The sequence below is a fragment of the Orcinus orca genome, chromosome 21, assembly GCF_937001465.1.
Source record: "Orcinus orca chromosome 21, mOrcOrc1.1, whole genome shotgun sequence".
In the NCBI taxonomy this organism is placed as follows: Eukaryota; Metazoa; Chordata; class Mammalia; order Artiodactyla; family Delphinidae; genus Orcinus; species Orcinus orca.
The window spans coordinates 16,870,291-16,884,624 of NC_064579.1; the positions used below are offsets into that span (position 1 = coordinate 16,870,291).

The 14,334-nt window shown below is 34.6% G+C and overlaps 1 protein-coding gene across 3 annotated transcripts in view; it reads right to left on the reverse strand.

Annotated features, from left to right (window-relative positions):
- MSR1 (macrophage scavenger receptor 1) overlaps nucleotides 1-14,334 on the reverse strand; it is a 126,286-nt gene that overhangs the window by 41,719 nt on the left and 70,233 nt on the right. For all 3 annotated transcript variants that reach the window (XM_049704251.1, XM_049704252.1, XM_004277168.3), the window contains 2 exons: nucleotides 9,721-10,133; nucleotides 5,236-5,422 (listed from right to left, as the gene is read on the reverse strand). In XM_049704251.1, the coding sequence (XP_049560208.1) occupies nucleotides 5,236-5,422; nucleotides 9,721-10,133 (600 nt within the window). The remainder of the gene's footprint in view (nucleotides 1-5,235; nucleotides 5,423-9,720; nucleotides 10,134-14,334) is intronic.

Here is a 14,334-nt window from a genome sequence, read left to right on the forward strand (position 1 = left end):
AACTTTGTCTTTTAAAGTCATGTTATCCCCCACTCCCCACCAAATTCTGCTTCACCATTTCATTTCAACAATGAAATTTCATTTAGTCCTTTAGACTTTAATTGCTATAATTACTTGAGAAATATATTAAAATATCTCTACCTCTTTAATCTTCATAAATATTTAGTAATTGCTAACATAAAAGAGGAGGGACACCAAGTAATGACACTGATCCTACAACCGACATTAGATAAAGCACTCATTAATTAATACAATGTCTCTCTTGGGTTATAGTTTAATAAATATTTATTAAAAATTATGACTAGATGCTGTAGAGGATATAAAAACTAGCCCGTAATTTTAATGAACTTACTGTTTCCAGTAAGAGACAACATTTCGATAGAAGACAGTATGAGATATTTTTAGATATGACAATCATATTAGGAATTCTCTTGTGAAAGAATACTTAATGTTCAAAAGTAAGCAAGATATAAATGTCAGCAAGAGTATTACTACAGTGGGACCAGAGAAAGCTTCATGGAAGAGGTTGCATGTATGTCATCTATGGACATTAATGATAGGTAAGATATTTTCAGATACAAATAGAAGAGGAAACATATTCTTTCAAGTGAAGGAAAAGCCATGAGGCAGGATGTAAAAAGTATTGGGCATGTCAGAATCACAGTAAAATCAATCGAAATATTTGGTGTCAAAAAGGGAAAAGACAGGGAATGAGGCATTCAAAAGTAGTTAAGAGAAGCACTATAGAAGAACTTGAGCGCTGCAGAGAAAAGTGTATGTGTAATAAGGAGGTGATAGAGAGTCTCTTTGCAATCTAGGGTGTCCCTCTAGGAAGGCTGCATTCTAACAAGAGTGTAGAAAGGATTGTAGTCTGAAAGACTGAGGCAGGAAATGATTGCAAGACTATTTCAATAGTCTGGCAGAGTAATGATAAGAATAGTTTACACAGAATATAAAGGAGTGACAAGGGGTTAGAGAATGTGGAACATAAGAAGTAATGGTATTCTGGGAGAAAATAACAACAACAATTAAAATTTCTACCTTGGAAATCTGGAAGAATGACATTGCCATTACAAAGTGTAACTTCATAAAAGGGAAGTGTTACTTTCACTTATTCCTTTAAGGCATATACATTTGCTCACCCACCATATACCAGGCACTCTAACAGGTGCTGTGTATGGAGAGACAGACAAGAGAGACAAGACCCAACCTCATGGAATTCGCATTTTATTCGAGAAGATCTCTGATAAACAAATAAGCAAATGTATACATGAAACAGTATCATGTAGTTTTAAATACTATGAGGAAGTTAAAGCACACCATGATATAGAGAGATAATAAGAATGGGGAGGGAGAAATTATCACTAGAAAGGTAACTTTGAGTGGATCTAAGGAGAACAGAAAGCTAAGAGAACATTTAAAGGGAGAGAGAGCTGTCTAGTGCACATTATGACAGCAAGAAGTGAAACCAGCACTTCCTGCTTGTTAACTTATACTGTTCAATGGCACTTTCATTCTTCCAGCTCTTCCAAGCTAGACAGAGGGAAAATTAGAAAAGAGGGCAGATAAGTAGACGGGTGCCAGATCAAGTAGGAGTTCAGATTTTATTCCAAGTTCAATGGGAAGATATTGGAGGGTTTTAAGAGATAAAAGATCTAATCATATGTTATTAATATTATCATTTCAATAACACTCTTTTGCTCTCTGTAGAATGGATTAAGAGTAGAATCAGGGAGAACAATTGGGAAGCTGATGTAGTACACCAGGCTGTAATACAGTTGCTTGAATTAGAGTCATAGCAGAGGAGACAGTGAGAAGGAGTTTTATCATATGGAAGAAGAGTTAACAGGACTCATATATGGATTGGATACAGGGAGTGAGAGAAAGAGAGAAATCAAAGCTTGCTTCCAAGACCTTGGAGTGAGTTACTAGTTGGACAATGACTCAGTTGACAGATAAGACTAGAGAACCAACAGATTTGAGGGGTGGATGAGGGTAGGTGCTCTCAAGAACTAAGGGCTTGGCACAGGTTCGATCCCTGTTCAGGGAACTAAGATCCCACATGCCGTGTGGCATGGCCAAAAAAAAGACAGAGGGAGAGGGAGGGGGAGGGGGAGAGGGAGAGGGAGAGGGAGAGGGAGGGGGAGGGGGAGGGAGAGGGAGGGGGAGGGGGAGGGGAGGGGGGAGGGGAGGGGGAGAGGGAGAGGGAGGGGGAGAGGGAGAGGGAAAGGGAGAGGGAGAGGGAGAGGGAGAGGGAGATGGAGAGAGAGAGAGAGAGAGAGAGAGAGAGAGAGAGAGAGAGAGAAACAGAACTAAGGGTTTGGGTGTGGATTTGTAAAGTTGGGGATATTTAATTGAAATCCCAAGTGGAATTCGAAATCCCAAGTGGAATGTCTAATTGTTAGAGTGAAAGCTGATTAATTCAATTTTTCTTTATCATTGGTTTCAATGTAATACTTAAAGAAAACATGCAGTAGAGGCTTCCCTGGTGGTGCAGTGGTTAAGAATCCGACTGCCAACGCAGGGGACAAGGGTTCAAGCCCTGGTCCGGGAAGATCCCACATGCCACACAGCAACTAAGCCCATGCGCCACAACTACTGAGCCTGCCCTCTAGAGCCTGCGAGCCACAACTACTGAGCCTGTGTGCCACAACTACTGAAGCCCGCACGCCTAGAGCCTGTGCTCCACAACAAGAGAAGCCACCGCAATGAGAAGGCCGTGCACCGCAAAGAAGAGTAGCCCCACTAGCTGCAACTAGAGAAAGCCTGCACGCAGCAACAAAGACCCAACTGAAAGAAAGAAAGAAAGAAAGAGCGAGAGAGAAAGAAAGAAAGAAGGAAAGACAGAAAGAAAGAGAAAAAAAGAGAAAGAAAGAGAGAAAGAAAGAAATTTATAAAAAAAAGAATACATGCAATATATTCTATACCAGTTAGCTATAAACATAATAATAAATATACCTGCAACACTACAACCCAACAAACAGCTATCTATTTAGCCACTTTCCCATCTCGCTCATCTTCTTCCTTTTCAAAAACGATCATTAACCTGAATTTTGTGTTTCTCATTTTCTTACATTTTAAAAACAACCATTCTCATTAAATGTGTATGTGTAAATATACATTATTTACTTTTACTAAATCATGAGCATTAGAAAAAAAATCGTACTGTAAATAGTCTCTGGGACTTATTTTTTTAATTTTTCTTTTCTTGTAAAAATTTGGATATTAAGAGTTCTTAATTATCCTAAACTAGTGTTATGTAAGATGAAATCACATGGGTTTCTGTTTCTCTTATTCTAGTAAGAATTAACAATTGAAAGTGTAAAGTAGAGCTTAACAGACATGGTAGCTAGAATAAGATCCAACATGAATTTAACTAGTGTTACAGAGGAAAGGATAGAGAGAATTGTGAAGAGGCAATATTCAGAGACTGAAGCTGATAATGTTCCCAAATTTATAATAGACTTAATCCACAAATATAAGTGGATTTAGGAAGAAAATGAAGTAAAACAAATGCCACATGGAAAAACTGTCGACATAAAAAACACAGACTAATGAAATTGTAGGTATTAAAGACAAAGATAATGGCAAGCAATGTGGTCATAATCATTTTAAAAGCAATAAGAAAGGCCATAAACCAGAAGAAAATACGAATAAAAATAATAACTGTTACCCTAAGAAATATGTATGTGGTAAAACAATTTTAAAGATCAAGGACAAAATAGAAAAAATGAAATCAAAACATCTCACCACCAATGGACTTTCACTAAACAAATCTCCAAATAATACTTCAGGAAGAAAAAAATAATCCCAGAAGAGATGTCACAGATACATTTAGGAGGAGGAAAAACTGGCAAACTCATGGGCTAATCTATATAAATATTGTCTGTATCATGTAAGAAAAACAATCTTGACTTAATTCTTGGTTTAAAAAATACATAAAATAGGGCTTCCCTGGTGGTGCAGCGGTTGAGAGTCTGCCTGCCAATGCAGGGGACGCGGGTTCGCGCCCTGGTCTGGGAAGATCCCACATGCTGCAGAGCAACTGGGCCCGTGAGCCACAATTACTGAGCCTGCGCGTCTGGAGCCTGTGCTCCGCAACAATAGAGGCCGCGATAGTGAAAGGCCTGCGCACCGCGATGAAGAGTGGCCCCCCCTTGCCACAACTAGAGAAAGCCCTCGCACAGAAACGAAGACCCAACACAGCCATAAATAAATAAATAAATAAATAATATCACAAAAAAAAAAAAAAAAAAATACATAAAATAGAAATGAGCTATACTCAAAGACAGCAGGAAACCAGGGAAGAGGGTCATCAGAGCGTTTTAATTTCCTTGTATATTTGAGGATGAAGGTGAAGATACTGATCAACTTGTGACTTTAAGATAAATTTTAAGGATGACTATCAGCAAAATAAAAATAAATATAAGGTTTCCAAAATCTTTTTGGTGCCCTTGATAGAGAGAAAAGTTTAATGAGAAAAATTTCAAATAATACTAAAGTTGACATGGAAGGAAAGCAAAAGGAACATGGGACTGGACAGAAATGGAGCATAAAATGACAGTAGAAATAAATATGGTGAAAAGAGATGGCCAGATTGCATAGTAAATTTTAAGAACTATTCTTTACAAGAGACAAGCCTAATACAAAGGATAACAAAGGTTGAAAGTAAAATATGAAAAAAAAGTTAAAATGTAAATAATGACTAAAACCTAGTATAGAAATATATATGATATACATACTAATTTAGAAGTCAGTAAGATTCAATTCACCTTGTTTTACTCACAGGAGCTAAAGAAGAAATTGACAAACTCATTGTTTTTTTGGAGAATTCAAAAGACCTTTCTAATTAATAATACAATTGATCAGGTAAGAAGAAAAAATCTGTAAGTTTAGAAAAATAGAATTAACAAGCTTGATTTACAGACAGGTAGAGAACTTTGTGCCTCACAGAAAACTTGTATTTGTACATATAAGAAATTCTGAACAATAATTCATTAAACCGTAAGAGCAATTTCATTTGTTTTTTGCTTTTTTTAAAATCACCATTTAAAGGATACCAAGATACTGTCATCTTAACATGTCTTGATATGATCTCAAGGCTCCTTCCTCTGGATCTTTGTGGTAAAATTTGTAGTAAACTATTTTAAAACCAGAGAGTTTCCCATATCAAATTTCTGCATATATCAGTGCATTTTAGTACATCATCATCTGGAGAATGAGAGGATATTTTACCTTGAATTAAAGTGATATTTTTCAGTGTCTGAGAATGTTCCCAATCCTTCAGCCTGAGATCATTAGTGATGTTATTCAACAGTTTCACTTCTCCTTTTATTTCCTGTTCCAAATGCACTTGTTTTTCTTCCAGAGACTTAATTTCTGCTGATGTATTGTACACATGCTCCTCTAATTTACTTATCTCCTGTGAAACATAAGCAAACGTCCACAATTTTTGTTACACACATAATTATCAAATATATAAGTTTAAGAAGCTCTACAAGTCAGGTTTTTAAAAAATGTAAACTATTACAGTAATATTATGGAATAAGAATATAGAAATTAGAGAACAATTTTAAAATAGTAATTCTTTGGTTTTGAAGCATTCCTCTTTTAATTGAATGGCTGAATTTTCACACCCTCTGCCAGAAAAAAATTGGTTAAATATATATCTAAGGTATGCTTCTATTCCCAAATATATACATGTCAAAATGCTAAAAATAAAATTAAAAACTTGTCATGTTTTTTAATTTATCTGAAGTGAAATTCTTTACACTGTACTTAATTACAGTTCCTTAAATAGATTTGTATATTAAACTGTTTTATAGCAATAACGAAGTTTAATGTCATAATTCTCAGTGGTAATGAACATTAAGGATAGCTTTTCAGATTCAATAAAATCTCAACTAGCATTAACAATACCTTATGTTCAGCTTTTTTATTGCCTCTGCATTGAGATTTCATTATTATTTTACGGTTTCAAATGCATATATATTTTGTGCGTATTTACATACATGCGTGCATATCTGGAGACTGAGCAAGACAGACTGTACTACATTCTGGATTATGCTTTTATTTTTCACTCAATAATATAAGAATATTTACCTATTAAAATACTTAGAGACTGCCTTATTTTCTATAATTTAGTGGAATTGTATTGCATGTATTTTTCATAATTTATTTGATATCTATTGATAGAGTTTTGAGCTGCACATAAATAATGCTGAAATGAACACCATTTTATATATATCTACATATTTATACAAGCACTTCTATAGGACAGCTTCCTGGAAGTGGATCTGATCAAAGGGACTAAATATTAAAATTTTGTTCACTACTGCCACACCACCCTCCAAATATATGGGACCATTTTTTAAACCTTTCTCAGTGTACATGAATGCTTACTTTTGCACTCAAATCCTAGGTATTCATCAATATATTTAACTTTGTAGAGTAAGAGTAAACATAATAAAACCTTGTTTAATTTGTTTTTCAAATTAAGTATCTAGTCATAAAGTTTTTGACAATGTTTTCCTTTATTGCTTTTCCTTTCAAGTCTTTTGCTTGGTTTTCCTTTGGGTGCTGGGCCTTCTCTTTCCAATGTACCTAACCTTCTCATCTACCCTGGTAATGTTTTCTGTCTCTCTGTTCTTTTGTTGCATCCTCTGTTTCCATGGTATGCTCTATACTTTTCTAAGAACTTCTAGGTTTAACTGTTGATAGATTCTCATCTCCCATTTGCACAAAGAAATAAACCAGTGGTTTACTGTTAATTAATCCAGGTATGAAGAGAAAATTTCACCTCCCTTCACTGGACTGGACAAGTTGAAGTGAGAGGATCAAGAGAGTCAAGTAAAACCTTTGGAAAGAAATGAACATGTACCAGATCTGCCTCTACAATAGCAGTGTACTCAAGCAGAGAGACATCCATTTTTACTGCTCCAATGGCTTTCCCCATCCAAAACCTTGTTCTAGATTAGAATTTCTCTACCCTCTACCGCCTCCCTCCCTATTTGGCATTTTCCGTACACTATGGTATAAAGGTGGGATAGTGAACATGGATGTTTGCAGAGTGCAGCAACATGGTAAATATGCTCGATGTCATTTAGGTGGCTGCAAATTGCTCCAGCTGTCAGGTAGTTCCTGATATCCACAGAGCAAAAGGCAGGGGACTAGCTGGTGATTTTGCTACCTAAGCCCTGGGAGCCGCCGATGTTTTTCATACCTAAAGCTGCGGCTGCCTTTTTTTTCCTTCTTTGAAAACTGCATGTGGTGCTCACATTAACCATATTTCACTTGAAATAAGTTTTATTAGGAAGAGAGAAAATGCATTTGATATCTTTTTTAAAGTGCTATACAGCACCTACACACACCGTCCACAGTCTATCACCAGTGGCACTGCTAGAAACAGGCATTTATTTTTGCATTCTTACAGTCCTTTGTACGTACAATGGAGAGAATAAATCCCACGTCTCTCTTTGATTTTGTGTCAGTGTTCTCTTTTCTTTCAAATTAATTCTTGATCTGTCCTTGCTAAACATTACGTTGCTATTACTTATAAGCCTTTTCCTCAAACAGCATTTACTGATTGAGGCATTCATTTAATTTACTTATTCCTGCATTGGGCTAAAGATTCAAAGATGAATACAGTTGTTTTAAGCAATGAGAATGAGATTCCAAATATTGTTTTCAGTGAGTAAGCACATGCGCGCACACACTAGCACTGACCTAGATTCCAAATCTCCACAGATGACTACTGTCTCAAAAAAAAGAAAGCTTTGAAAAAATAATTAACTTTGGAAGTTCCTCCTTTCCCTTGTACCTCCACATCTAATACTGTGACCCCTTCCAAAATGTAAGTGCAATCTGTCCGAATAGCTCACTGATCACCAGAGTTTGGTTATTTCTATTAAGTATCACTTCAAACAGGTTCAGGACTTCCACTGCCTTCCAAATGGTTTCCACTTTGGTTTCAATTCCTCATTTACATGAGTTCACAGATATTCTATAACCTCTAATGAGTTGGGGATATTACTAATATCAAATATATTATTTTTTCATCGTGTCCATCTTCGTTTTCTCCACACCCTGTCTCACTGTTCCTCTGATCCTGTTTCCACACAAAGTAATATTTCTTCTCCCTTCCTCTTTCCTTCCAATTTAATCAGTTTCTACTCCCATAGCTGACATTTTACTTTCCTCTGTTCCTCAGCCCTGGAGACAGTTGCTTCTTTGAGAATTTTCTCTAACTCCTCCATAGCTTGAGTCCTTGATATTCCAATAGCACTGATATGCTTGGGTACTTATTAACCGTGTGGGAAACACTAACAGTCAGATTTTGGAAGATGTGACAAGGATTAGAGAGAGAATATTAAGGTTGGTGTTAGGATGAGGTTCACCAACAGTCTCCATATTTAAATAGCAATGTCACTGTCTTCTCAGTGACTCATTTTACAAAAACTAAACATGTAGGGTGTTCTTTCTTAACCTGTTTAGTCTATTCTCTAGTCAATAATTTAGTTGGCTGCCACCTGATGTTACAACTTCAGAGGCTTCTCTTTGCTCTCTATAAGAGACATCCATTTTTAACAATCACTATGGCATAACACTGTATCTATACAGAAAACAACCTCATTAAGAAGTGGTCTATTCAAGTAAAATCTACTACAAAGACGCCAGCCTTGCTGAGCTAATGGTGGAAAATTTATAGATTTTAGTACTGAAGATTGTAGTAGTATGAAGATTATTTTTTTACATGAGTAATGAAGTTTTATCCATATGCTTATTTTTTCATGGAATGGAACAATTATAATTACCCAACAACAAAAAATAATTCAATATTGAACTAAACAACTTGCTTTTTAATTTCTTTCTCATCAAAACAAAGTGACCCAGAGGGTTGGCCACAGAATAGTTTAGAGCAAAGGTAAGAAAATTATGATTCATGGGTCAAAGTCTTTTTCTGAAAAGAAACATTTATTGGATCACATTTTCACTCATCTGTCCATGTGTTGTCTATGACTGCTTTTGTGCTACAGTGGCAGACTTAAGAAGTTGCAAAAGAGACCATGTGGTCCCCAAAGCCTAAGGGTTGTACCTGGGCCTTTGAAAAGAAACTTTTGCTAGTAACTGGTCTGGAAGATGCTTTGCTCTCTTGTCTTGTGTATTTGATCCTGTGATGGTAATAAGATGTTGTATACATTATTCAAACTTTAATTCTTTAATTATAGTTACCTTTACACATAAAAACTTATGGATGCTTCTTGGGAGTGACAGACTATTTTAAAATTTAGATTTTGTACTTCGCCCATGTAAATAAGGTTTTCATTCCTTTGATGGTGAAGAAAGTTTGGGTTTCGTATAAAATTTGCAAATGCAGAGTATCTATCTTTCCAAATCGGCTAAGATAATCTAACAACTATAACTGGTTTCAAGAGTCTCAAGAGGCAGTCTAACAGTATTTATAAAATTAAAATACACTATGAGAGTCTATATTCAATGAAAAACAAACAAACAAACAAATTTCCCCTTTTGCTGGGAATCTGGAAAAGGCAGTGGGTAAATCCATTTGAAACTTTCTGGTAAGATTGCAAGAGGAATCAGGGTTAAGTAGAATGATGTTGAAACAGGGTTTGCAACTTTTTCTCTTCCCTGGACTACCTGAGGAGATAGGATCTAGATGGATTCAATCCCAGGTATGACCTTCCAATACAAACCTCTTACCTCTTGTTGTTTAAATGCATTCTCTTGGACTTTGGCATTCAGTGTTGCAATACTGAGCTGCAAATCAAGCAGTGTGGTGTTCAGACTTATTAATGACTTGGAGACTTCACCTATTACATTTCCATGTCCCTGGATGAAGGAAAGTAAGGAACTTAGCTGGAAAAGAACGTCATTAAACCTTTGATCGGTTGTTACACTGAAATTTTGGAAATTCTTGGCATCTATGAGATTGGCTTCATTATCTGAAAGATATTGGATTCTCTTCTCCACGTTGCTCATGTGTTCCATAACGACTTCTCGAAATCTCATTGCATCTTCACTGTCATTTCCTTTTCCTGCGAGACTTGGAGATATATCATTTGCATTAACTGAACCACCTGTGCAATTCTTCATTTCCCATTTCAGGAGTTGAGCTGTGTATTTAAGTAAAAAAAAAGAGTCATGCCCCGTAACCTTCAATGCATCCACCATTCCATTCCACAACACTTCATCCCATTCTAACGTTCTGAACACTATCCTAAATCAGGTATGTATTTTAAATATACAAAGTATGAACTAAGGTAGGCATACTGCTGAGAGGGAAACTGTCTCCTTTTCCCACTTTACATTAGAGTTTATCCCACAGTTAAGTCACTCTTTCTGAACTGCTGCTTAGATGAATCTTCTGGGTCGTGGCACACGGCTCTGAGAGTAAGAGTAAATTCTAGAGATCATGAAGTACACTGTATGCTGGTCCTCAGGTGTGCTGTTAGAGTAAAACGAGATAATGCTTAACACAGTGTCTGAAGTAAACATGTTGAGTAGGTTAGTTATTATGAAGACAAATGATAATGTGACAGAAACAATACGTAGTATCAATAAAGGTAGAAATATTAGTGTTATCCACTGTACGAACAAAGTGTTGGCTCATCTTCCTTATCCTGTCACTAAGCTAGCAGAGAGTTATCATTTTCAGTTTCCACAGAACTAATTTACTGTTGGTAGAGCAGGAAACTGGATAAAAGAAGTTTTTTTAACTTTAAAAAATATTGTTTTTATAAGACTCCTCTTTACTTATTATAAAGCATATATTTATAGCAGAAAATTTAGAAAAGACAAGGAATAAGGAAAAATAATTTACCATTAGTCTCATTGTCCTGAATTAAGTGCTAACATTTTGGTATATGCCTATCAAATTTCTGTTCCCACTATCATATTATCATCACAAAAGCAAGATTTTATATACAATCTGGAAACTAGCTTTTAATTAGTACTCTATCATAGACTTTTGCATATTATTTAATATTGTTTTACAAAAATAGTTAGAATAACTACATTGTATTCTATGTGTGATTCTACCAGATTTATTTAACAAAACTCCAACATTTACTTTGCCTCTGTTTCTACTAATATATTGAACACTTCGATGAACAATCTTATAAGTAATTATTTCCTGAATTAAAAAATTCTACTAAATGGTATTTGGAGGCATACGGAAGTGCTGATATATATTTCCAAATGGGCATATGTTCTTTAAACAAGCTAATTATCCTTCTGAAAGGGTCTAGAGAAATACGTTTATAGTTTCAAAAACTGAAAAGCATAAACATTACTTTTGCAGATAAAAATAACATACAATTATACACAATGAAGAAAATGTTAAATACCATTTTATATAATCAGTGGCGGTTAAGATTTTATTGTTTTTTTCATCTCTCTTTATATATCTATATTGTTTATACTTTTTAGCTATGTATATATCAGTCTGATCCATATTAATTTGAGTGCATAAGATTTTCCATATTTGACCATTACTGAGTAATAAAGAGTAACTTAATATTGCTTAAAAGTATATCTACATAAACAGTGATATCTGATCTGTCAGTTTTCTTAATAAAATGATATGGCAATAGTATCAGCTTCATAGGTTTTTGAGACTTAAATGAGATTACACATGAAAAACATTATATTCCACCCTGAGCTCAGGGTACCTGTTACACAAATGAGAGCTTGATATTTGCACATGAACAAGCTGCCTGGTTCTGGAATCTAGTTCCATTCCTCCATTACTAGCTGGATTACTCTGAGAAAATTATTTATCTTTTCCTTGATTAGGTTTCCCCAGTGATCTAAAAGTAATTATCTTACAGTGGTGCTGAGGATGAATGCGATAGGCCATGTAAATCAAGTAGCACACAGATGGCACGTGTGAAAACTCTACACAAATTAAGGTGCCTTATCCTTGAAAGATATTATCTTAGTTACAGAGTCTTCACCACCTTTACTTAAAGAAGCTGTTTGATGATGGTTGTCATTGTAGCTATGATTATATTAAGTATTAAACTACATATGCAATTAAATCCCAATTAAAAATAAAACACATTATATCATATTTTCCTAGTTACATTCTCTTTAAAATTAGCTTATTTGAATTAATAAAATATGTAACTACATTTTGATATAATCCACAACCGAGACCATATTGCATGTACATTATTTTACATTTCTAAATATATCAATAAATTATACAAAATAGTATACTTCTTACTTGGATCTCATCACATTTATTAAATTAAGTGTAGGGAGCAAGTTTTGGATTGACAGCCTCATTCATGGAGTCATCAATTCTATGATTTATTTATTAAGCACCTACTATATATAAAGCACCGCTTGAGCGACTCTGGGAATAGAAAATGACTGGGAATGGACTTTGACTTTAACAATAAGAAATCTAAACTAACAATATTTGCAAAATTATCTCAAACTTGTCCCTTAAAAATTTTTCTTTTGTGATAATTACTGCTTTTTTAGGTAGCAGTTAACAATCTAAGTTCTGGAGAAGAGCTGCCTGGATTAGTGATTCTTGTTTTTTCCTTTATAAGCTGTGCCTTTGAGCAAATTAATTGGTCCATGCTTCCATTTCACTATCTGTATAAATGGGATACTACTAGTCAGTGTTTAAATAATTAAATGAGCTGATATATGCAAAGTGCTTAGATCTTTTCCTGGCACATAATACACATTTGATACTTTTCAATATTTTAATTATTATTAATATTTCAGATTCAATATCTGTATGGACAATACTGATAACAAGGGGAATTAATGTGTAATATAAAAAAATTGGGAGGACGTTGAGTATTCTATGAGAAAGGTAGTATCTGTGCTTTATTTATTTTTTATTGGAGTATAGTTGCTTTACACTGCTGTGTCAGTTTCTGCTGTACAGCAAAGTGAATCAGCCATACGTATACATATATCCCCTCTTTTTTGGATTTCCTTCCCATTTAGGTCACCATAGAGCACTGGGTAGAGTTCCCTATGCTATACTGTAGGTTCTCATTAGTTATCTATTTTATACATAGTAGTATATATATGTCAATCCCAAAAGAGAAAAACAAATATCATATATTAATGCACATATGTGCTTTAACAGACATATTGATCTAAGTACTCAACCATATGATTTTTACTTTCACTGGAAATACTTTTTATTTCATATGGGTAAAGCAAAACTTCTTCACAGTATAGAAAGGGAAGACTTGATTTAACAAAATGTCATGTAACCAAGGATTTTTCTTTAATACCAAGTTCAACATGAACTGACCATAAAGGCTATTTTTTGCTTATAGACTTAAAAACACAATATTGCTTATTTTCCCAAATCTTGAATGAAAACTAATTTAATCCTTACTTTCTTTAAAAAATTTAATACTGTATCAGAAATCTAGGTAAAGAATGACAGAGTTCATATTTTCAAATGTTCATTTCTTTCATTATCATCAGAGAGATGCCATTTTGTGATTTTCTATTTTACATTTGAAAGGAGACAAATTTTATGGCTTGTGCAAAGACCTAGGGAGAGAGTTATATTTGATTTTACAGATCACATTTGCTCTTTCATGTTGGCAAAACCTTCTTCTACCAAAAATTTATATTATTTTGAGCTAAAGGATCTTCAATGTATCAGTAACAATTTATATACATTAATCTTAGATTATATCTTATTCTTCAGAGACATTATTCTATGTCACTGTACTGTGATAGTGATCTAGTAGCTTCTCGAAGAAAAGGTAGCGCATGGAGAAGATTTTATAATTAAGAAATATCTTTCAATGTATAAGACACTTTAAATAGAGTTTTCATGTATAACACTTTATTTTATCTACTGATTTATATTTGCCAAAACAGAGTAATTTCTATCATTTCAGGGATACATTTTTTCTATATTTGAAAGTTTTGGATATCAAGTAGAGATATGTATTGCATTTTAGTTTTCTTTTGGAAAATATTCTGACCTACAACTTACTGCTGTAAATGGATTGTCAGTGTTTATTATTCAAGTATGATAGACACAGGGAGATCTGTTTCAAATTCTGGTGAATTTGGGTGCTAACGTGAACTTATAAGATTTGAACATTTTTAGCTTTTTGTCAGTCATAATAGGTACATGCTACAGCTTTAGGAAACAAAGCTACTTCAAATCAATCATTGTCAACCCTAGAAAAAATGTGTTGACTTGGTAGTATTTTCTAATAGCCCAGAGATTTTTGAACTTGGTTAGAACCCTGAAGTCTTTCCAGACTTCAGTTCGTATTCTGCCTGGGCCTAGTAGAAAGAAGTTGCACTCCCTGA